Genomic DNA, 23,141 nt, shown 5'->3' on the forward strand with positions numbered 1-23,141 from the left:
GCTCACAGCAACACCAGATCCTTAATCTACTGACAGAGGCCAGGGATTGAACCCGTGTCCTCACAGATACTAAATGGGTTCATTAACACTGAGCCATGATGGCAACTCCAAAAATATACCTTTTTAAATCAAACATGCAATGTTCCTCTAAGTTGACTACATAATAGGTGACGAAGAAAACCTTACTAGAATCCATAAAGTAAAAAAAAAAAATGTCATGATCACAATGCTACAAAAGTACAAATGAATTAAAAAAAAATCAACAATTCAAAAGGCCCTTCCACCTGAAACATTTTAAAACTCTCTATTAAATAATCATCACATAAAGGAAAAATGCAAACCAAACTTGCAGCATTTAAAGAGATAATAGTAAAAATACTATATATAAAAATCTTGGCATTCCCATCATGGTTCAGTGGTAAGGAACCTGAATAGTATCCATGAGGACACAGGTTCAAACCCCACTCTCACTCAGTGGGTTAAGAATCCAGCACTGCCGTGAGCTGTGATATAGGTCGCAGACACAGATCAGACCTCATGATGCTGTGGCTGTGGCATAGGCCGGCAGCTGCAGTTCCAATTCGACCTCTAGCCTGGGAACTTCCATATGACACAGGTGCAGCCCTGAAAAGACAAAAAATAAGAGAAAAATCTACAGGATACAATTAAAGCAGTAATCAGAAGACAATGCAACCTATAAGTACATTTTATAAGTTAAAATAAAAGAATAAAAATATGTGAACTAAATTCCCAAAACAAAAAGCTGAAAAAAGAACAGGGTAAAGTAAAATGAAGCAAAAGGGAGAAAATAAAGATGTAAGCAGAAACTAATATGGTAAAAAAATAGAAAAAAAAGTAAAATGACAGATTAAAATGCCACCACTTAGAAAAATATCAGCAAAACAGATAAAGCACTAAGTTAATCAGGAAAAAGAGGAAACATCAAAGATACACAAAACTCAATTTCATGGTGTGAACATCAGCTATGTTATACATAGAAGTAGTTCATATTTTCTTGCTGCATAATATTCCACTGTGTGAACATAGAAAAATGTATATATCCATTTTATTCTTGGACATTTGGGTTGTTCGTGGAGTTTAGAACTATAATAAGTAAAGCTGCTATGGACATTCTTATATATGCCTTTTTGTGAACACATAAATATGTGTTCTATAATAGAATAACAAAGGAGTTTCCACAGTGGTGCTGTGGGTTAAGAGGCCAACTGCAGCAGCTCAGATAGCTGCGGCGGCATGCGTTCAACCCCTGGCCCAGTAGTGTATGAGAATCTGAGGTTGTCAAACATGTGGCTCAGATTCAGTCCCTGGCCCAGGAACTTCCATATATTGCAGGTGCAGCCATTTAAAAAAAAATAAAAATAAAAAATGACAAAAATAGAAACCATTAAAAAAAAAACTTAGAAATGTATGACTTAAAGAAAACTACTGATTGTTATTGAGTGATAAGGAAACACTTGGGGGAAGAGTGTCTATTGTGGCTCAACGGTTACAAACCCAACTAGTATCCATAAGGATGCGGGTTCGATCCCTGACCTCACTCAGTGGGTTAAGGATCTGGCACTGCCATGAGCTGTGGTGTAGGTCAAAGATGGGGTTTGGATCCTGAGTTGCTGTGGCTGTGGTGTAGGCTGGCAGCTGCAGCTCTGATTTGACCCCCAGCCTGGGAACTTCCATATGCCATGGGTGGCCCTAAAAGAGAAAAAAAGAAAGAAAGAAAAGAAAACACTGGAAAAAATTTAGTATCTTAATGTACTGGTAAAGAACTTGGTATCTGAAGTCAAGAAACCTGAGCACAAATACCACATTCCTCAACAAAACAGCCCCTCTCTGATTCAGTTACCTCAACTTTAAAATAAAGTGGAGATGATTACACTTATACATTTCATAGGCTTGATATAATCATTGAAGGCTTTTGTCCAACTAAATACTAGATCACACACACACACACACACACACACACACACACAAAGGAGTTCCCGTCATGGCGCAGCAGAAACGAATCCGACTAGGAACCATGAGGTTGCAGGTTCAATCCCTGGCCTTGCTCAGTGGGTTCAGGATCTGGCGTTGCTGTGAGCTGCGGCGTAGGTCTCAGACAGGGCTCGGATCTGGCGTTGCTGTGGCTTTGGTGTAGGCTGGTGGCTACACCTCCAATTAGCCCCCTAGCCTGGGAACCTCCATATGTCACTGGTGTGGCCCTAAAAAAAGGAAAAAAGACAAAAAAAAAGAAAAAGAAAATATCACAAAGCATAAAGCTCTAAGAACTACAATTTTGAAACATGTATGGAAAAGTTAAATAAAACAATAGAGGAATACAATCACAAGTATATTTAAGACTATAGCAAATAAAAAAGATAAAGGACTATTCATCTAATGATGTCCTTACTTTACTACCTTTACTAGAAGACTCCAAACAGGTTGTAAAAATTTAAATAAGGGAGGAAAACAAACTTAATAAGACTATACATCTGTCAAAATAAAAACACGATCCTGGAAAAAATATTTGAAACATTTGAAACTTTTAACAAAGAATCATTATCTTTAGGTATAAATAACTTTTACCAATAAAAAAATTTATGAACACTCTGGTTTAAAAAATTACAGGAACATGCAAACAACTAATGAAAGAACTCTAAACTGTCTACAAGCAAAAAACTCATGTACCCTCACTAATAGGCAAAGAAATGCAAATTTAGGAAGAGTAAGAATCTGTTTTACTACAAAGCAGACTAGCAAAGATGAGTTGGCACGGTCATGGGTAAATGGGTAAATCTTAAATACAGCTCATGTGAAAATAAGCATTCAACCTTTCCTCTGGCTGGTAGAAAACTGAGTTGTTTCTCAGAAGTCTTAAAACGGTTATTTTCTTCCCACACAATTGTTACATCTCAAGAATTTTAGCCGAACAAAGTGATGAACAAAATAGCTTTAATTATGAGAATACTTGTACCACGAGGCAGTATTGTTTGTAAGACAAGAACAAAAACAAGAAACAACCTTAACATCTCCAAATAGGGAATTTGTCAAATTGTAATTGTAGCAAAGATTGTGTCTACCTATGCTCAGTTTCACCTTCTTTCATTACAAAGGCTAATCATGTACATGGGGAGGGCAGGTGGGAGGGGCAGGGAATAGGAAAGAGAAATCAGAGAAGTGACACTGCAAGATTTCCAAGGCCAGGTTTGGAAAGACCATGCAGCTTCTGCCTGGCTCCCTAGAGATACTCTCTCCTGGAACTCAGCTGCCAAGCACTGAGGAACCCAAGCAGCCTTTGGGAGTCCATATGGAAAGTAACTGAGGCTCCCAGCCCAGAGCTCCAGCTGGGTTCCCAGGGAATTGCAAGCACCAACTTGCCAGTCAGAAGAGTGAGCCATCTGGGAAGTTTGTTCTCCAGTCCCCACTCAATTTTTCCCAGCTTTGCCCAGATTATAGATTTGTGAGCAAAATAAATTACTGGTCTTATTTAAGCCACTATGTTTTGAAGTAGTTACACAGCAAGAGATAAGTGAAATATAGCTTAGGTAATAATGTAAGAGAAAATTTTTTCAGGCACAACAAAGTTTCATACAGCCACAATCATAATTTTAAAACACAGAAATGTCACTGAGAAGTGATGATGAGGTCTGCTTGTATTTCTTATTGATCTAGTGTTATGCAGCCATTACTAACAATCTTGCAAAACTAAAACAATGTTTATGATTTCTAGTTAGTTTATGAAACAAACTAGACAAGCTATAGCAAATACCAAAGATAAAAGAAACTGTACACAAGATTTGTTTGGAACAATAATTCTGAGCCCCTTAGAATACACATTATAGACTAATTTGGGAGCTAAACCTAAAAGCATCTTGTGCCCTAAATAAATTCTCATTTAGTCATTTCAGAAAACCTAAATCAACAGTAGTAACTCCCTAAAACTAATTGCCCAGGGCAACATACTTAATCTTAAGCAACATGCACTAGACCTCTGGAACAGTATTAATCTTACAACACTGAGGAGGGAAGATTACAGGCTGCAGGCAAAGACTAGTGCCAAGGATAAATAATCAAAACTACCTTTAGAGAACCAAAAATGACCTCAGGTCACTTCAGTTTGCAATCCACTATGTATTCAGCTTTGATTGAAATTCATCTTGCCATCCAGCTCAACATAACTAAATTTTACATGTGAAGGCAAAAAAGGCAGAAGCTGTTTAGGTCTATAACCCAAACCACAGAAGGATGAGTTTATGTCCAACATTCAAATGGTTTTTGGCAGTGATTTCAGAACAGATCTATCTGTAACATGAAGATGGTATGATGCAATGTTCACAATGTTAAGAATTGGTCAAAATATGTGAAGCTTCCATCACAAACAAAATGGTGTCATTACCAAAATTAAGCAAAAGGATAAAAGCCCTCCAGCACATATCACAAAGATAAAATTACGAGATGAATAAAAAACAAAGCTGATGTAGAGAACTTCAAAGTTATTTACTTTCTGCACATCTCAAGAGGTAAAATTGATCTGTTTCAATCAACCGTCACAGGTAAAAATCAATGAGTACTGCATGGCCATCAAACGATAACAGCCTCAAAAAAAAAAAAGAGGGAGTTCCAATTGGCTCAGCAGTAACAACACCCAACTAGAATCCATGAGGATGTGGGTTCAATCCCTGGCCTCACTCAGTGGATTAAGGATCCAGTGTTGCTGTGAGCTGTGCTGTAGGTCACAGATGCGGCTCAGATCTGGCATTGCTGTGACTGTGGTGTAGGCCAACAGATGCAGCTCCCATTCAACCCCTAGCCTGGGAACTTCTATATGCCACAGGTGCAGCCCTAAAAAAAGACAGAGAGAGAAAGTTCATGTGGATAACTACACTGACACAATTCTCCTATTTAATGCTGATGGAAGTGAAAAATGCGCTGATTAAACCTAAAATTGTTTTTGGATCATACTTTCCTTAAAGAAGTTTAGCCCAGTTATACTCAGTGTAACTCCTCAATCTCATTTAAAAACGGTTATGACATTCCGCCAAGCAAAGCACGAAGGTGTCCCAGTCCATTCCAGCAGTTCACTACTGTACCTTTAAGAATTTTCACACACTTCTAACATCATTGAATGGGAAAAGTATGAACAAACAATATACAATTGATGCAATTTCTGTTAGAAAAATTCTAAGAGTGTGTGTGTGGCAGCAGGGAAGAGAAAATATGTGAATGTCTGTGTCCATGTGTACAAATAAATACAAATTTGAAAGGTATATGTCAAAATTTTTGAAGAGATTATTTGGGGGAAGGTTAAGTACTTTAGTCTTCTGAATTCTATATTCCATATATTTGGGGTTTTCAACATTAACCTAAAATTCATAAAAGCTATAAACACAATCCAATAAAAATAAATTAAAATGGCATTAGCTACTTTAAGTGTCCAGATATTATAATTAAGGAAAATTGTAATGACCTCATCCAATACATTTCTTCCTAGCAAAACAACAGGAAACACACTTATGCACTCCTAAAATCCTCCAGCCCCAGATCTTAAGATGGAATATTTATATAACACATTAACAGCAGTTCCCGTCGTGGCACAGTGGAAATGAATCTGACTAGGAACCATGAAGTTGTGGGTTCGATCCCTGGCCTTGTTCATTGGGTTAAGGATCTGGCATTGCTGTGGCTGTGGTGTAGGCCGGCAGCAATAGCTCCAATTCAACCCCTTGCCTGAGAACCTCCATATGCCACAGATACAGCCCTAAAAAAAGACAAAAGCCCCCCCCCCAAAAAAAGAACACATTAACAGCTTCGAAGAATCAGAAAAATAAAACTACAAAGTAAACCAGGGATTTTAAAAAAAATAAAAAAAAAAAACAGGGCACAGATTAGTAAATAAACTCACACCAAACTTACAAGTTTTTATTTTTTATGCCTGGTCAAGCCTTCCAGAAGCTTCTTGTTCAAGTCATTCAAGCAACTGAACTGAATTGTGAAAACATTATCAATTCCCTATATCTAACAAAGACGCAAGAATTACATATAAAGTACCATCTACCAAAGAGCATACTATTAAGAGTTTGTTTTTTTGTGGGGTTTTTTTTTTTTTTTTTTTTTTTGGAAGGAGGTATGGAAAAATAGTTTGTCACTTTTTTGCTTTGCCCCATGTCTCCAATTACTAGAATACATAGAACACATGATGTGTAACTCAAGCGAGTCCTCTGTCACGCTCATCATTCTATACCTATGTGAAAGCTGAACTTTTCTTATCACAATTTACACAAACCATTCAGGTAGTACTTTTTCTAATGCAGTGACAAAATTTCCAAGTCTTTAAAGGTTTCTTACAGCAAAAATGGGATACAGACTATTGGAAAGAAAATACTTTCTCTGAGGCTCAAATTTCCTAGAAGAATCTAACTCAGACTAATTAGAGTAAAGGCAAGAAGTGGTTTGCTTTCTATTTTGACTTTCAAAAATCAAGTTTGCTATGTAAGCTTGACAACTATTCATATTAATTACTGACATTTTAACTTTTATGAGAAAACAAATTTAGGAGTTCCTGTTGTGGCTGTTGCGGCTCAGTAGGTTAAGAACGCAACTATCATCCGTGAGGATGCATGTTCAATCACCGGCCTTGCTCAGTGGGTTAAGGATCCGGCATTGCTGCAAACTGTGGCATAGGTCACAGATGCAGCTCAGATCCCACATTTACATGGCTGGCTGCTGCAGCTCTGATTTCACCCCTAGCTCGGGAACTTCCATATGCCACAAGTGTAGTCTTAAAAAAAAATAACAAGACAAATTTAACACATTGCATTTCATGCAGAGGAACCAGAGTAAACACTCTATTTAAATGGCTCCCTCCACCCTTATCAGGAGTGTTAACTTCACCACGTTCTACAAAACTTCAGTGTGACAGGTTCTCCCCTTGGAAAAGGGGAAATTGGTCCAATAACTGCATACCACATTCACCTCATGAAGATTTATAATACACAAGAACACACAAAAAACTGGGAAAGGTGACACAAGTAAAAGTATGTCCTTGATGCATTGCTTTCCAAAGATGTACATATAGCCATGGTCCACTTTTTTTACCTGTTAACATCTCACTAAACACTAATATTCTAGGGCAGGGCTTCTCCAACCATCAAGTTCCAACAGTTCCTCTGGAGACCACACTAAGATGTCAGTTCTGATCCAGCAGGTCTGCATGGGACCTGAAGGGCTGTGTTTCCAGCATACTCCCAGGTGATTCCACTATTTCTGGTCCAGGGACCATTCCTTAGCAGTTGGCTAGAGAAGACACTTTGAGGAAAGCCCCTAGAGACTTCTTTGTAGCCATCCAGTTTTGTGATAGAAACTGAACACTTACAAATGCTACAGCACATGAAATAAAGGTGGATCAAAGGATGAGACGGAGACTAGGTAAAAAACAAGAGAAAGGGAGCTCTGAAGGTGATGTGTATTGGCTGAGTATTAGGATGAGGAAAGGAATAAAAATGAGTCAGTAAGCAGAGAATATAAAGAGAGCCCCTCCAAGGCAGGCAAAGGATATGGAAAAACAGTTAGGGGCTGAGGACAAGGAGGTATAAGAAATATTAGCAAGTAGGAAGGACTCATAAATTTTCTGGCTTTTCATTATTGAAATGGGACAAGCAGGCAGAGCCATTTACTGGATTTCTATTTTAATCACTAAAAGACTCTTAACAACATCTTTAGATGAATGGCCTGTGGTACAGAGGTTGGCCAAGTTCATAAAGGCCCCTTGAGATGAAAAATAAATTCTACAGAGATGTGTTTAGCGGTTTAGTTGAACCACTAAAATGGCAGAAGAAAACAACAATTTTGTTAAGTAGAGCAATAGAGAAATTCTGAGTCAAACCTTTTCTTGTATTAGCCTCTGAAGATGAATCCCACAGGACAGCATAGCAGTGAATAAGGTCAACAGGTACTGCTGGATTTTGCAGATGGCAGAGGCCAAGGAGTTTATCACCGAGGTCAGTCCCACCTTCTCAATGACGTTCTGGAAGGCCGTGGGGGAATGGCGAGTGAGTCTACACAAGGCCTGCAGGGACAAGAGAACAGACCTGTCAGACAACTCCAAGTGCACGGACCAGTCCCCAGAAAGAAAACAAGTACCACCTGTGGAGAGTAGAAAGTGCTTACCCTGCTCCTTCATTACTTATTGGGGGATAAGAAAGTTGGACAACCTCAACACATTTAAAATTAAAACAATAAGCCAGCTGCCAATAAAAACTTCAGTTGTTTTAAAAGACTAGAAACTCTTGGAATTATCATCAACATTAAGAGTTAAGTAAAGTGATAAAATAATTTATAAGTCTATACAGAAAAACTTTCCTTCAAGCAATTAAAAACATTAAGATAATACTTCTTTAAAGAAAAGAAAAAGAGAAGAAAAGAAGAGGAATTCCCTGGTGGCCTGGTGGTTAAGGACCTGGTGTTGTCACTGATGTGGCTCCAATTCTATCCCTGGTCCAGAAACTTGCACAAAAAAAAAAAAAAAAAAAAGAATAAAAAAGATACTTATTCTTTGTGCAGATACTAAGCTAAAGGCTAAAAAAAAAAATGGTCCTAAGAGTAAATATCTAATATTTATTGTTTAATACATAAATAACACAATCTGAGAACATCTAAAGACTATTTCATTTAATGCTTCTAAATAACATATAAGGTACTATTATTTTATCGGTGATAAAAATAAGGGATAGAATATTTAAGCGATTTGTCCAAAGGCAGATTGCTAATCAGTGGCAAAGTTAATTCAAGTCAAGGCGATCATATCCCAAGCTAAACTAAGTTACTCAGCAATAAAAATGAAGGTTATAACTAATAAACTAATAGAATTTAATAAGGGCGCAAATATGCTTGGAAAAGAAAGTCAACAAAAGCTACCTAAAGAAAATGATATATTGAGCCAGTTTTTTTGTTTTTGTTTTTTTTGTCTTTTTAGGGCCGCACCTGCAGCATATGGAGATTCCCAGGATAGGGGTCAAATCAGAGCTGTAGCCGCCTGCCTACGCCAGAGCCACAGCAACGTGGGATCCAAGCCTCGTCTGCAATCTACACCACAGCTCACAGCAACGCCAGATCCTGTACCCACTGAGCGAGGCCAGGGATCGAACCCGCAACCTCATGGTTCCCAGTCGGATTTGCTTCCCCTACACCACGACAGGAACTCCTTGACCCAGTTTTTGGAGGTAAGGGGGAAATGGACAATTAGAAAAGTAAGTAAAGAAAATTCTAGCCAGAGAGAGGAGAACAAGTATTCACACAGAGACTTGAAGATGCAGATCATGTTCCAGAAGGACAAGATGTCTGATGCAACTCTCAGGTGAAGGAGAGGCAGAGAGCAGAGCAGGAAAGAGGAAAAAGTGATGACCCATCTGGGAAAAGCAGGCTGGAACCACAGGTGGTCCGCCAAGCCAGTGTCTTTGAATTTCACACCACGAGCAATGAGAAGACCTCAAAAGTTTTTAGGCATGGGAGTTCCCATCATGGCTCCAGCTCCAATTAGACCCCTTGCCTGGGATCCTCCATATGCAGTGGGTGCAGTCCTAGAAAAGACAAAAAAAAAAAGTTTTTAGGCAAAAGAAAGGGATGGTCATATTCCATGTTACATGGGGAGACAACAAAGAGAAACACAATGAAGCCAGAAATAATTTTTACAAACACATTCATTATGATTGACATCCTATAACCTTCTTCCTGATATTTTAAACAGATTTATAAACTTAATAATGAAAATATCAAATGTATTGAACTGTTAAAAATACTATGTGAAAAGAAAGAAAGGAGGGTGGGAAAAGGTAAAGACTTTGACAAATATTCTCATTTTCTTGAAATTATCAGGAAAAAAATTAATTTTTTTCTATCTCCAAGAACAAACAAACAGCTTTAAAAGTTACTCTTATTGATAAAGTAAGGAAAACAAGTGTAAAACTCAATCTTCCACCAAAACAAAATGTTTAAAGTAGTTGTATTTACTTTCTGGTAAAGCTTAGTGTTAATCTTCATGAAAATGCTGATGTGACCTTATTGCAACCAGAAAGGAAAAGATATATGCAACTAATAACAATGAAAATCTAGTAGGACCATTTCAAATGCTTTCATCTGGAAGCGGGGTTGAAAGATGAGAGGCAGGAAAAGGGCAGGGAAGAGTCTCCAACCTTTTATATCTGCACTGTTCATATTTTTCAAATTAATGCTTATTATTTTAGAGTACTTTTTAGGTTCCAGTGCCATAATTCTATTACACATTTAATTATACAGACATAAACATTTACAGGAGAAGTCACTTTGTTGATAAATAATGTATGTAATTACTACTATATCTATATGCACTGAAAAATGACCATTTGCAAAGCACTAATATATACACTATTCCCTAAAAAGGGGGGGGGGTGCTTTTCCTCATGGAACTGGTTATCATATGGGACACTTATCTTAATTATCACTGACAAATGAAAACAGGATCTCAAAGATATATCTGCTTCCCCATGTTCATTGCAGCACTATTCACAACAGCTAAGATATAGAAAAAACCTACATGGTCGCTGATGAATGAATCGACGGGGCATTACATACACTGTGGAATATTAGTCAGCCATGAGAAAGAAGGAAATCCTGCCACTTGCAACAAGATGGATGGACCTTGAGAGCATTATGCTAAGTGAAATAAGTCAAAGAGAGAAAGACAAATACTGTGTTATGTCACTTCTGTGTGGAATCTAAGAAAGCTGAACTCATAGAAACAGAAACTAGAATGAAGGTTACCAAAGTCTGGGGGTGGGAAAAATAGGGAAATGTTGGACAAAGAGCACAAACTTCCAATTTTCTGATGAATAAGTTCTGGGAAGCTAATGTACAAGATGGTTATAGTTAATTATAGTTAAAACTGTAGTATTATAATTCAAAGTTCCTCAGACAATAGATCTTAAATGTTTACACCACAAAAAAGAAACGATAGGTATGTAAAGTGATAAAGGTATTAGCTAATGCTATGGTAGTAATAATTTTGCAAAACATAAACCAATAAGTTGGAGTTCCCGATCCCTGGCCTCACTCACTGGGTTAAGGATCTGGTGTTGCCACCAGCTATGGTGTACGTTGCAGCTGTAGACTTTAGCTGCAGCTCCAATTTGATCCCTAGCCCAGGAACTTACATATGCCACAGGTACAGTCTTTAAAAAAAAATTTTTAATTCAATAAATCAACATCCTATGCACCTTAAATTTACACCATGTTTTATGTCAATTTTGTCTCAATAAAGCTGGAAAAAATAGTAATAATCATTGACTCTGTTTCAAACATAGAGCAGGAATTTGTACCCAGCTACACATAGCCATATCAGAATGATACTCCATGAAATAATGAAACTCTACTTTGGACAGCTATCATAATATTTCAGTCTCTCATCTTCCTTCCAATGGACTTAAAGATAGATAAGTTAGCCATCATGATCCACAAACTATGAAAGTAAGGTTCTTTAAGCCTAAAATCCAAACTACGTAAGTTTCAGTAGAAAACCAGCAGCTAATACATGAAAATAGGAATATGAAAGATAAATTCAAAAAAGGAAAGCTGATTCTGATTAAAGAATTGCAAAAGTTTAAAAAAATTCATAATGAATCTAAAAAAATTGCTGTGTATGATGTCAAAACAATTGTTTTGATTTGCATTTCCCTAATAACTAGTGATATTGAGCATCTTTTTTAATCTTTATTTATATTTTTTTTCACTGTACAACATAGTGACCCAGTTACACATACATGTATATATTCTTTTTTCTCACATTATGTGTTCCATCATAAGTGACTAGACAGAGTTCCCAATGCTACACAGCAGGACCCAATTGCTAATTCATCCCAAAGGCAACATTCTGCATCTATTTACCCCAAGTTCCCAGTCCCTCCCACTCCCTCCCCTTCCCCCTTGGCAACCACAAGTCTATTCTCCAAGTCCATGATTTTCTTTCCTGTGGAAAGGTTCCTTTGTGCCATATATTAGATTCCAGATATAAGTGATATCATATGGTATTTGTCTTTCTCTTTCTGGCTTACTTCATTCAGGATGAGAGTCTCTAGTTCCATCCATGTTGCTGCAAATAGCATTATGTTGTTCTTTTTTATGGCTGAGTAGTATTCTATTGTGTATATATACCACTTCTTCCTGATCCAATCATCTACCAGTGGACATTTGGGTTGATTCCATGTCTTGGCTATTGTGAACAGTGTTGCAATGAACATATGGATGCATGTGTCTTTTTTAAGTAGAGTTTTGTCTATCAATAATCACCTTAAATGTCAATGGACTGAATGTTCCAATCAAAAGACACAGAGTGGCAGATTGAATAAAAAAGCAAAAACCTTCAATCTGCTGCCTGCAAGAGACTCACCTTAGGGCAAAGGACACTTATAGATTGAAAGTGAGGGGATGGAAAAAGATGTTTCATGCCAATGGACCAGACAGGAAAGCAGGAGTTGCAATACTCATATCAGACAAAAGAGACTTTAAAATGAAGGCCATTAAGAAAGACAAAGAAGGACACTATTTAGTGGTTAAAGCAGCCATACAAGAAAAGAATATCACAATCATCAATATATATGCCCCTAATATAGGAGCACCCAGATACCTATGACAAATACTAACAGACATAAAAGGAGAAATTGATGGGAATACAATCACAGTAAGAGACTTTAACACCCCATTCACATCAATGGATAGATCCTCTAGACAGAAAATCAATGAAGCAACAGAGATTCTAAAGGAAACAATAGAAAAGTTAGACTCAATCGACATTTTCAGGACATTACATCCAAAAATATCAGAATATACCTTCTTCTCAAGTGCACATGGAACAGAACTGATCACATACTGGGGCACAAAGCTAACAGCAACAAATTTAAGAGTATAAAAATTATTCAAGTATCTTCTCTGACCACAATGGCATGAAACTAGAAATCAACCACAGGAAAAGAAACGAGGAAAAAACCTACTACATGGAGACTAAACAACATGCTACTAAAAAACCAGTGGGTCAATGAGGAAATCAAGAAGGAAATTAAAAAAATACCTCGAGACAAATGACAATGAAGACACAACCACTTAAAAATCTATGGGATGCAGCAAAAGCAGTACTCAGAGGGAAGTTCATAGTGATACAGGCATTACTCAAAAAAGAAGAAAAATCTAAAATTGACAACTTAACCCACACTTGAATGAATTAGAAAAAGAAGAAAGGGAGTTTCCATCGTGGCTCAGTGGTTAACGAATCCGACTAGGAACCATGAGGTTGCGGGTTCGGTCCCTGCCCTTGCTCAGTGGATTAAGATTCTGGCGTTGCTGTGAGCTGTGGTGTAGGTCACAGACATGGCTCGGATCCTGCGTTGCTGTGGCTCTGGCATAGGCTAGTGGCTACGGCTCGGATTAGACCCCTAGCCTGGGGACCTCCATATGCTGCAGGAGTGGCCCAAGAAATGGCAAAAAAAAAAAAAAGAGGAGAGAGAAAAAGAAGAACAACCAAAAGCTAAAGTCAGCAGAAGGAAGGAAATCATAAAGGTCAAAGAGGAAATCAATAAAATAGAGATTCAAAAAACAATAGACAAAATCAATCAAACCAAGAGCTGGTTCTTTGAAAAGGTAAACAAAATTGACAAACCTCTGGCTAGACTCACCAAGAAAAGGAGAGAAAAAATCCAAATAAACAAAATAAGAAATGAAAAAGGAGAAATCACAACAGATACTGCAGAAACACAAAAAAACCATAAGAGAATACTATTGACAACTATACACCAACAAATTCGACAACCTAGAAGAAATGGACATCTTTCTAGAGACTTGCCAAAACTGAATCAAGAAGAAACAGATCAACTGAACAGACGAATCACTAGAAATGAAATTGAATATGTCATAAAAACACTCCCTACAAATAAAAGTCCAGGACCAGATGGCTTCACAGGAGCATCTTTTCGCATGTCTGTTGGCCATCCATTTCTCTTCTTTGGAAAAACATGGACTCAGTTCTTCTGCCCATTTTTTGATTGGGTTTTTTATTTTTTGATATTGAGTCAAGCGTACACTATTGCTAGAAAAGTAAATTAGCGCAGCTGCTGTGGAAAACAGAATGGAGATTCCTCAGAAGCCTATATGATCCAGCAATTGCACTCCTCATTATATACCCAGAAAAAAAATGAGAACATTCATTCAAAAAGAATAGAAGCAACCCCAGTGTTCCTCACAGTACTATTTACAATGCCCAAGATATCTGGAAGTAACGCAAACGTCCACCAACAGACATTTGAGAAAGAAGATGCAGTGTGTGTGGGTGTGTGCGTGTGCTGAAATATCACTCAGCCCTAAAAAAGAAAGAAATTCTGCCATTTGAAGCAATGTGGACAGATCCAGAGATTATGCTTAATGAAATAAATCAGAGAAAAACAAATACCATATGATATCACTTATACATGAAATCAAAAAGTAATGCAAATAAATATATAAAGCAAAACAGAAAGAGAATCACACATATTGAAAACAAACTGGTGGTTACCAGAGGGGAGAGGGAAACAGGGAGGGGCAAATTAGGGGTGTGGGATTAAGAGATACAATCTGTGTAAAATACATAAGCAACAAGGATATACTGCACAGCACAGAATATTATATCCATTATCTTTTAATAGCATTTATTGAAGTATAATTTGTAAAAATAGTGAATCACTGTGCTGTACACCTAAAACTAATATTATAAATCAACTATACCTCAATTTTAAAGAAGTAGAATTATTTCATTATTTCAGCATTATTTCAGAATTATTTAACCCTCGGATTAGAAAAATAAGAGCAATCTCAATGGAGTCCCTAAAGACCATGCTGCAATCAGAATTTTTTCAGGGCAATTAAAGGTTCTCCCAACAGTGACTTCAAAAGAGTGAACACTAAGTCTCATTAGCGCTGTAACAATTCTTGGCTTTCATAGCAAAACTGACTTTCTAGTGAGAAAAAAATCCCTACCCAATCATAGTGGGGATATTCCTTGATGCACGGTTTGTTCAGATAATGTCTAAACATATTCAAAGTAATATGAGGGCAGCCGGTATGTCTTGTCTTCGGAATGCTGCTCAAAAGCTGCTCCAGTTTGAAAGGCTCATGCAGAAAATAACCTTTTAACTCAACCCCTCCGAATATCAAACACAGTTGAGAGCGCCCAGAGGCGTAAAAGCACAGTTCTGTTTGTATTTTCCAAATCAAATCCTAAAATCCATCTTCAGTGATTCAGTTTTGAAATATTTTTTTTATTAAAATAGAGTCTGAGACTGTGTTTTAAAACTGGAAAGAACACGTCCAGTTAAAAATTCACCTCAAAATTTGCTTCAAAGAGGACACGGTGTTAACTCCAGGAGTTTTGACCATCTGCTCAATAAAAGCAATGGCCAAGAAAGAGACTAATTTATGGAATACGTTTAAGAACAATTTCTTTTCTGTCTTCTGAATAATGATTTTTAATGTCATTTCAACATTACCTTGGGAGCTTTTTCAAACAATACATAGTCTCCTCTGACCTCTGAGAGATCTTCAGATACATCAGAACAGGGGCAGAGGGTGGAAAGACAGGAGGAGGTAGTCGGTATTGTTCTAAAGAGGTGCCCGCCAACCCCAGTGAGATCCACTACCTAGGAAACCTGTTCACTTTTCCACCCTTCCTCTCAGCACTTCAGTCATTATAATTAGCCCAGTTACCGCCCTCATAGGAGTTATTCTACTCTATCCAACTGTACAGGTTTCTCCGGTTTCCACTGTGGTTTATATGGAGATTCTCTGTAATCCTAATAATTCCAAGAATCTTATCCATTTGATACATTTCCCCAAGTGAGGCCCACTCCCTCCAACAACCAATCCCTAAGCCAGAGATGCCACTCTTGAGTGGGAACGATTAATTAGCCATCCTTCAATCCAGCCACGCCAGTGTTTCCTGGGTGCTCCAAGATCTATGGCAGTGGTTCTTAAACGTCAGCAGGCATGAGAAGCGCCTGGAGGCTTGTTAGCATGCAGATGACTGGAACTCTTCACCCAGAGATTCTAGGTCAGCAAGGCTGGGTCAGGGTCCAAAAGCCTGTGGATCTAACAAGTTCCCAGGTGATGTTGATACTGCTGGTCTGGGGACCATATTGGTAAAAGGGACTCTATGGGGCCAAGAGGATACCAGAAGAAATCGGTTAGAAAAGCCGGTGACACAGGCTGTCACAAGCAGAACATAGAGCAGGCTGGTGACTCAGCACTGAGAAAACGACCCTCCAGCGGGTCATCAGATAGCCGCCAGGCACCTACCACGTGCACTCAGGAATACAACACAGGGAACAGGACTCCACCCTTCCTGGAAATGACATCCTGGCCCTTTGATTTCCTTCATCTGTCTCTTCCCTTCCCAATGGCAATACATCACATTCTGAGGAAAAGGGGCAGAGAGGGGGGATGGGAGCACTGAGCACCAGGGGCCCAGGAAGCAGAGTGGCAGTGACAGTGGCAAGGGAGGAAGAGGGTTACACAGAAGAGGCGGCCAGAATGGATGGAGTCCATTACGCTGAATAAGTAAACTAGCTGACTGAACAGATCAGTAACTGTACTGAGAATAATGGGAACTAGGTTTCTGTCTGAGAAGGGATTTACAAACACAGGAAATGAGAAAGCTAGAAAGAATAGAAGTATTGGATTAAAATTGGAAGTATCAATACAAATGCATGAGTTTTGTTCCAAATAACCTACTATGATAGGTATAAGAATAATTCTGTATGTGTCTGTATATGGGTACTTATATATTTTTCTAGCTCTAAATACCAAGAAGGCCTAAAAACAGTAACACTCCATAGTAAGAGACACAGCACCTACATTGCAGTTTCTAAATACCAAAGGTTCCCTGGAGGAATGACTGGTTCCAGGGCTGGGAGAGAAAAAGGACAAAAGTAGGCAAGAAATGGAGCTCCTACTGTGGCTGAGTAGGGTAAGGACCCAGCATAGTCTCCATGAGGATGTGGTTTCAATCCCTTACATCACTCAGTGGGTGAAGGATCCAGCATTGCTGCAAGTTGCAGAGCCGGTCACAGATGTGGCTCAGATGTGTTGCTGCGGCTGTGGTGCAGGCCTGAGCTGCAGCTCCAAATCCACCCCTAGCCCAGGAATTTCCATATGTCACTGGTGCAGCCAGGGGGGAAAAGAAAAAAAAAAAAAAAAGGTAGCCCAGAAACTTGCACGGTGTCAGAAAATAAGGAAGTGATCACACAATGATAGAAATAGGTCACTAGGACACAGAAGCCAACTTGAAGGGCTTCTAAAATGATCTGAGCATCCAAACAATAAATAATAACAGTGGTAGTAGTAGCAGTAAAGTCACATTACAATTCATTAAATAAAACAGATACCCACAGTCATAATCCCACTGATAAACACGTGCATGTGGGTGAAGGGAAAGAGCTTCCTTACAGTACGATTCCAACCAACGCCAAAGGCCTGTTTCTGTACCCCTCGTGAGTACAATGTACAATGGTCTGTACATTTTTAAAGGGCTGGAAAACAAATGAGACAGAGGGAATATGGGACACAGACCATCTACAGCCACCAAAGCACCAAAGCCCAACATACATATGATCTGGCCCTTCATAGAAAATATGTGCCACCCTCTGATATAAAAGGAATGGAACAATTAAAGGGTCACCACATGGCAACCATCACAGAGGCGTCAGGTACAGGTAGGAGTCCTCAAGGGCGCTACAGAGGTTCAATGGTAAAATACCAGGCTTGCCCTACAAAATGCAAGCCCTGTGTCCTTTAAATGTGCAATGACATGAAGTTCCCAGGAAGACTGAGGAACTGTTTCAACCCAAGGAGATTAAAGAAATATGAAAACAATATACAACATGAGGCTGAACATGATCCTGGAGCAAAACAAAGAAACATTTGGGGGGAAAATGGCAAAATTTCACTGAAAAATGAGGGATTTAGATGAATGTTAAGAACAAAATATAAGAAGCCGAGAGGAAAGAGTGAAGCTTAATGTGTCAGATGAAGAAAGGGCTAGAAGGTATGAGACTTTGGTGCGAACAACTGGAAAGAACTTTGCCAAGAAAAGAAACCATGCTGAGCACAAAGATGAAAATGATAACATAAACCCAATTAAAGCAAGACAGGTCTTTTTTTTTTTTTTTTTTAAAGGCCCAGGATTAAAACGGATGCTTTAAGACATGATTCAAAGATGCCTTGAAAAACCTCACGTTACACTCAGTAAGTCTTTATGACAGTTTCTCCGTAATTACTAATACTGTAATTGGTGGTTGGTTTTTTATTTTTTTTTTTGGTAATTTTGAAATCATGTGGCTTGTGAAGCAGATGTGTGTGTGTGATGGATGCTACATATCCTTTGCTTGATGACATTCAGTGAGCAGGATTGATAGCCCTTGATTTTCCAAATAACACAGCAAATATTAAGAACAGAAAAATATCCATAAATATCCACAGGATTTAGCAACATGGAAGTCATTAGAGATCTCAGCTAGACTAGGTTCAGGGGCATTTTCGGGACAGACACTAGACTGAGTTGAAGAGGAAATGGGCTGGAAGGGAGCAAGTTTGTGGCCATAACCCTTCAAAGAAGTATGGTGGGGCTGGGGCAGCCTAGAGAACTTTGGTGTGCTTCTATATTTTCACCAGAGCAAAGAACACGTGAATGCTGTAGAAAGCATTCTGTCCTAGTGGACAAGGAGTGGTTAAAGATTTAGGAAAGACCAAAAATAACCATTTGAGTAAGGTCCTCAGGAAGGGATAGAAGAAAAATGGAGAGGTTTGTCTCTGACAGGAGAAGGGAGAGACACAGGAAAGAAAGAACTAAGACAGGATAGGTGTGGATGCAAACAGGTGCACAGACAGAAGCTGACATAATTCCCCCTGGATGTCTTCACTTCTTTGTGGGAAGTACAGGGAGGAGTCGCTTACTAGAGGATGTGAGAGGAAAAGTGGGATTGGAGAGTTAAGGAAAGAGGCATGAAACTGGCACCATCAGAAGCACAGGAATGAGGAGCTCCCTTTGTGGCTCAGTGGTTAACGAACCCAACTAGGAACCTGAGGATGCAGGTTCAATCCCTGGCCTCGTTCAGTGGGTTAAGGATCTGGCACTGCCGTGAGCTGTGGTATACAGGTCACAGACGTGGCCCAGATCCCGAGTGGCTATGGCTGTGGTATAGGCCAGTGGCTATAGCTCTGATTCAACCCCTAGCCTGGGAACTTCCATATGCCATGGTGCAGCCCTAAAAAGCAAAAGCAAAAACAAAACAAAACAAAACAAAACAGAGAGAAGCAGCAGCATGGGTTCCCATCATGGCTCAGAGGAAACAAATCTGACTAGCATCCATGAGGATGCAGGTTTAATTACTGGCCTTGCTCAGTGGGTTAAGGATCGGTGATGAAATGAGCTGTGGTATAGGAGCAGCTACTGCTCAGATTCAACCCCTAGCCTGGGAACCTCCATACACCTTGGGCACAGCCCTAAAAAGCAAAAAGAAAAAGAAAGAAGCACAGGAATGAGCAGACTAGAGAAATACAGGGAGGATGCCAGATAATGTTCAGAGTCCAGATAAGACTGCTGATCAAAAAGTATTTAAATAAATTATATGAGAAAGGGTTAAATCTGTTCAACTGACTATTAGACTGAAACAACCAGGTTAACACATCATACATAATTATCCATCAAGTCATAACCATGGAAGTGAAGTGGTAGACAACCAATCAAAATACAAAAACTACAAAAACCATAGACTCTGAATATGAATTCATTTAAATCACATGATAAATGCTTTTTTTTTCCCTTTTTAAGACCATACCCGCAGCATATGGGAGCTCCCAGGATAGGGGTCGAATCAGAGCTACAGCTACCAACCTACACCACAGCCACAGCAACTAGGGATCCAAGCCACATCTGTGACCTACACTATAGCTCATGGCAACACCAGATCCCCAACCCACTAAGCAAGGCCAAGGACCAAACCCTCATCCTCATGGATACTAGTCAGATTCGTTTCCACTGTGCCACAATGGGAACCTGCTAAACGTTTTTAACATAAAAATCTGAAAGAGGGAGCCAACATGAAAAGGTGAGAAACACCAGAAATATACTAAACCAAATCCTATACCCTATCCATTGTCACAATTTTCCACTCTCACCTCCAGGTACTTTTTGAAACCATAACGTCATGGTCACACAAGATCCTACTGGAATTTCCTGACAAACCCAAGACTTTTCCAGCCCCCATTTTGAATCTCCTTTAGGATAAAATCAAATAATTGTTCTCACTTGTTTTTTTGTTGGTGGTAGTGGGTTTTGTTTTTGTTTTCTTGGCCATGCCCATGGCATGTGGAATTCCCAGGCCAGGGGTTGAACCCACACCACAGCAGTGGCCTGAGCCACTGAAGTGGCAATGATGCCGGATCCTTAACCCACTGTACCACATGGAAATGCCCAAAACTGGTATTTAAATACCCACTAAGAGAGACCCAAAAGATGTTCCACCTTACCGATATTGCCGTTATCCGAAGAGAATCAATGGTAGAATGTTTGAACAGGTACCATAAAACAGGCCCAATTTCTCCTGTAATAAAGCCCTGAGCCTGAGCAGAAAAGGTAGTGCAGACATTTTCAATAATCTTGGCTGCCATGTGATTCACAACACGTTCTTCCTAGAGCAGGGGAGCAGAGAACAAGGAGACAACTCAATTGGTCTTATTTATGATGGGAAACAGATACACATCATTTCTTTGCAGCCACTACAAATAAAGGCCTGATACAGGAGTGAACCATCTGCCCCTGCATGTGTTAGGTATTTTCAGCGGTGGGCTCGCTTTTTCAGGCTATTACATTTGGTTAATTATCAAACCCAGTGTAACATAATTCTCCACATATTTTAATAAAAAGGTTGAAATAACATGGAAAATACACAATTATAACTTAGGGCATAACATAATTTTAAAATCATAAGGAATATGCGAGTTCCCATTGTGGCTCAGCAGGTTAAGAACCCAACTTGTACCATGAGGACATGGGTTCAACTCCTGGCCTCGCTTAGTGGCTTAAGGATCCAGTGTTGCCATGAGCTGTGGTGTAGGTTGCAGACATGGCTCGGATCCCAAGTTGCTGTGGCTGTAGGCAGCAGCTGCAGCTGCGATTTGACCCCTAGCCTGGGAACTTCCATATACAGAGTTTGCAGCCCTAAAAAGAAAAAAATATCATAAGGAATATGCAGAACAATCTTAAGAAATTATTTAGGGCTGGGAATAATTAGCATGCCAGTCTGCTAAAGAAGACCTAAATACAAGGCATCAGGGAAGGTCCTAAGAAATCGCTCCAGTGGTGGAACCAAAACAACCCTACACTAAAGGCTGTTCTGGATTGTCTAACAATGCTCAAAAGTCTCCAGAAGGATCCAACTGTTTCCAGGTAACTTAAATGAATCCAGAAAAAGCACAAAAGTACTAAAAAGAATATAAAAAACAAAACTACCTAACAACATAAAAATCACAACATCTAACATCCAATTAAATCCACACACACAAGCAGAAAAATACGACTCAAAAGAAGAAAGCTCAATTAATAGAAATGACACAGGTAGAAAGAGTAAGAACAACATATTTAAATGGCTATTATAATTATAGTTCACATATTCAAGAAGAACGAAGACAGCATAAGAAGGATACGGAACAAAATAGAAGGTATAAAAACCACTATGGAAAACAGTACTGAGATTCCTCCAAAAACTAAATATACAACTACTATATGATCCAGCAATCCCACTCCTGGGCATCTTTCTGAAAAAAACCATAATTCAAAAAGACATATGCACCCCAATATTCACTGCAGCACACTATTCACAATAGCCAAGATATGGAAACAACCTAAATGTCCATCAACAAAGGAACAGATGAAGATGTGATACATTCATACAATGAAATATTAGCCATAAAAAAAGAATGAAATAGGGAATTCCTGCTGTACCACAGCAGCAATAAATCTGACTATCATTCATGAGGATGCAGGTTCAATCCCTTGCCTCGTTCAGTGGGTCAGGGATCCAGCACTGCCATTAGCTGTGGTATAGGCCAAAGATGTGGTCGGATCCCAAGTTGCTGTGGCTGTGGTATAGGTCTCAGCTGCAGCTCCAATTCAACCCCTAGCCCGAACTTCCATATGCTTCGGGTGTGACCCCAAAAAGCAAAAAAAAGAAATAAAGAATGAAATAATGCCTTTTGCAGCAATATGGATGGACCTAGAGATTACTGTACTAAGTGAATTAAGTCAGACAAAGACATCATATGACACCATTTATATGCAGAACCTTAAAAAAGGATACAAATGAAATAGTCTGTAGAACATAAATAGACTCATAGACTTCAAAAACAAACTTATGGGTACCAAAGGGGACACGTGGAGGGAGGGATGGATTGAGGATTTGGGATTGACATATGCACACTGAGGTATATGGAATGATTGGCCAACAGGCATCTGCTGAAGAGCATAGAGAACTCTACTCAATATTCTTCGATCATCTATATGGGAAAAAAAAATCTGAAAAAGAATGGATATGTGTATATGTATACCTGAATCACTTTTTGGTATAGCAGAAATTATCACACCACTATAAATCAACTAGACATTAATAAAACTTTAAAAAACTAAAAATAAAAATGACCCAATCAAAAGGATAGAGAGCATAATGTCTCATATGAAAAATACAATGAATTGGATTAACATATTAGACGCTTCGGACTCAATGATTAGTGAAGACACAGTAATTAGCAAAAAGAAAAAAGAAAAAAGAAAAAATTATCCAAAATAAAGACAGGAAAAAATAACATTAGAAGAAAGCCATAACAAAGTATCAGAACATCAGTGAAATGTGGACCAACTTCAAACAACCTAATTTATGTGCAATGAGAATCCCAGAAAAGGGGTGAGGGAGGCAGAAAAAGTATTTATTTGAAGAACTACCAACTGTAATTTTTTTCAAATTTATGAAAACTAATAATTCTCAATCTAAGAGACTCAATAAACCTCAAGTAGAAGAAAGAAAAATCACACCAGGGCACATCACAGT

General features: G+C 38.8%; 1 protein-coding gene across 30 annotated transcripts in view; it reads right to left on the reverse strand.

Moving 5' to 3' along the window:
• The window catches only part of ULK4 (unc-51 like kinase 4), a 540,161-nt gene that overhangs the window by 403,893 nt on the left and 113,127 nt on the right, over positions 1-23,141 (reverse strand). For 17 of the 30 annotated variants that reach the window (XR_014822772.1, XR_014822770.1, XR_014822771.1 and 14 more), the window contains 2 exons: positions 20,569-20,730; positions 7,880-8,062 (listed from right to left, as the gene is read on the reverse strand). Coding sequence is in view for 15 of the 30 variants with exons in the window: in XM_084987830.1 (XP_084843956.1) it covers positions 7,880-8,062; positions 20,569-20,730 (345 nt within the window). In the remaining 15 variants the exon portion in view is untranslated. Of the gene's footprint in view, positions 1-7,879; positions 8,063-18,194; positions 19,270-19,937; positions 20,731-23,141 lie in introns of those variants that run through there. The other 13 variants (XR_014822784.1, XR_014822773.1, XR_014822780.1 and 10 more) reach the window with 3 other exon arrangements.

This window comes from Sus scrofa, chromosome 13 (genome assembly GCF_054392235.1).
Source record: "Sus scrofa isolate SSC_HxYL_T2T_F1_AM1 chromosome 13, Sscrofa_HxYL_maternal_Yorkshire_Landrace_v2.0, whole genome shotgun sequence".
Lineage (NCBI taxonomy): Eukaryota > Metazoa > Chordata > Mammalia > Artiodactyla > Suidae > Sus > Sus scrofa.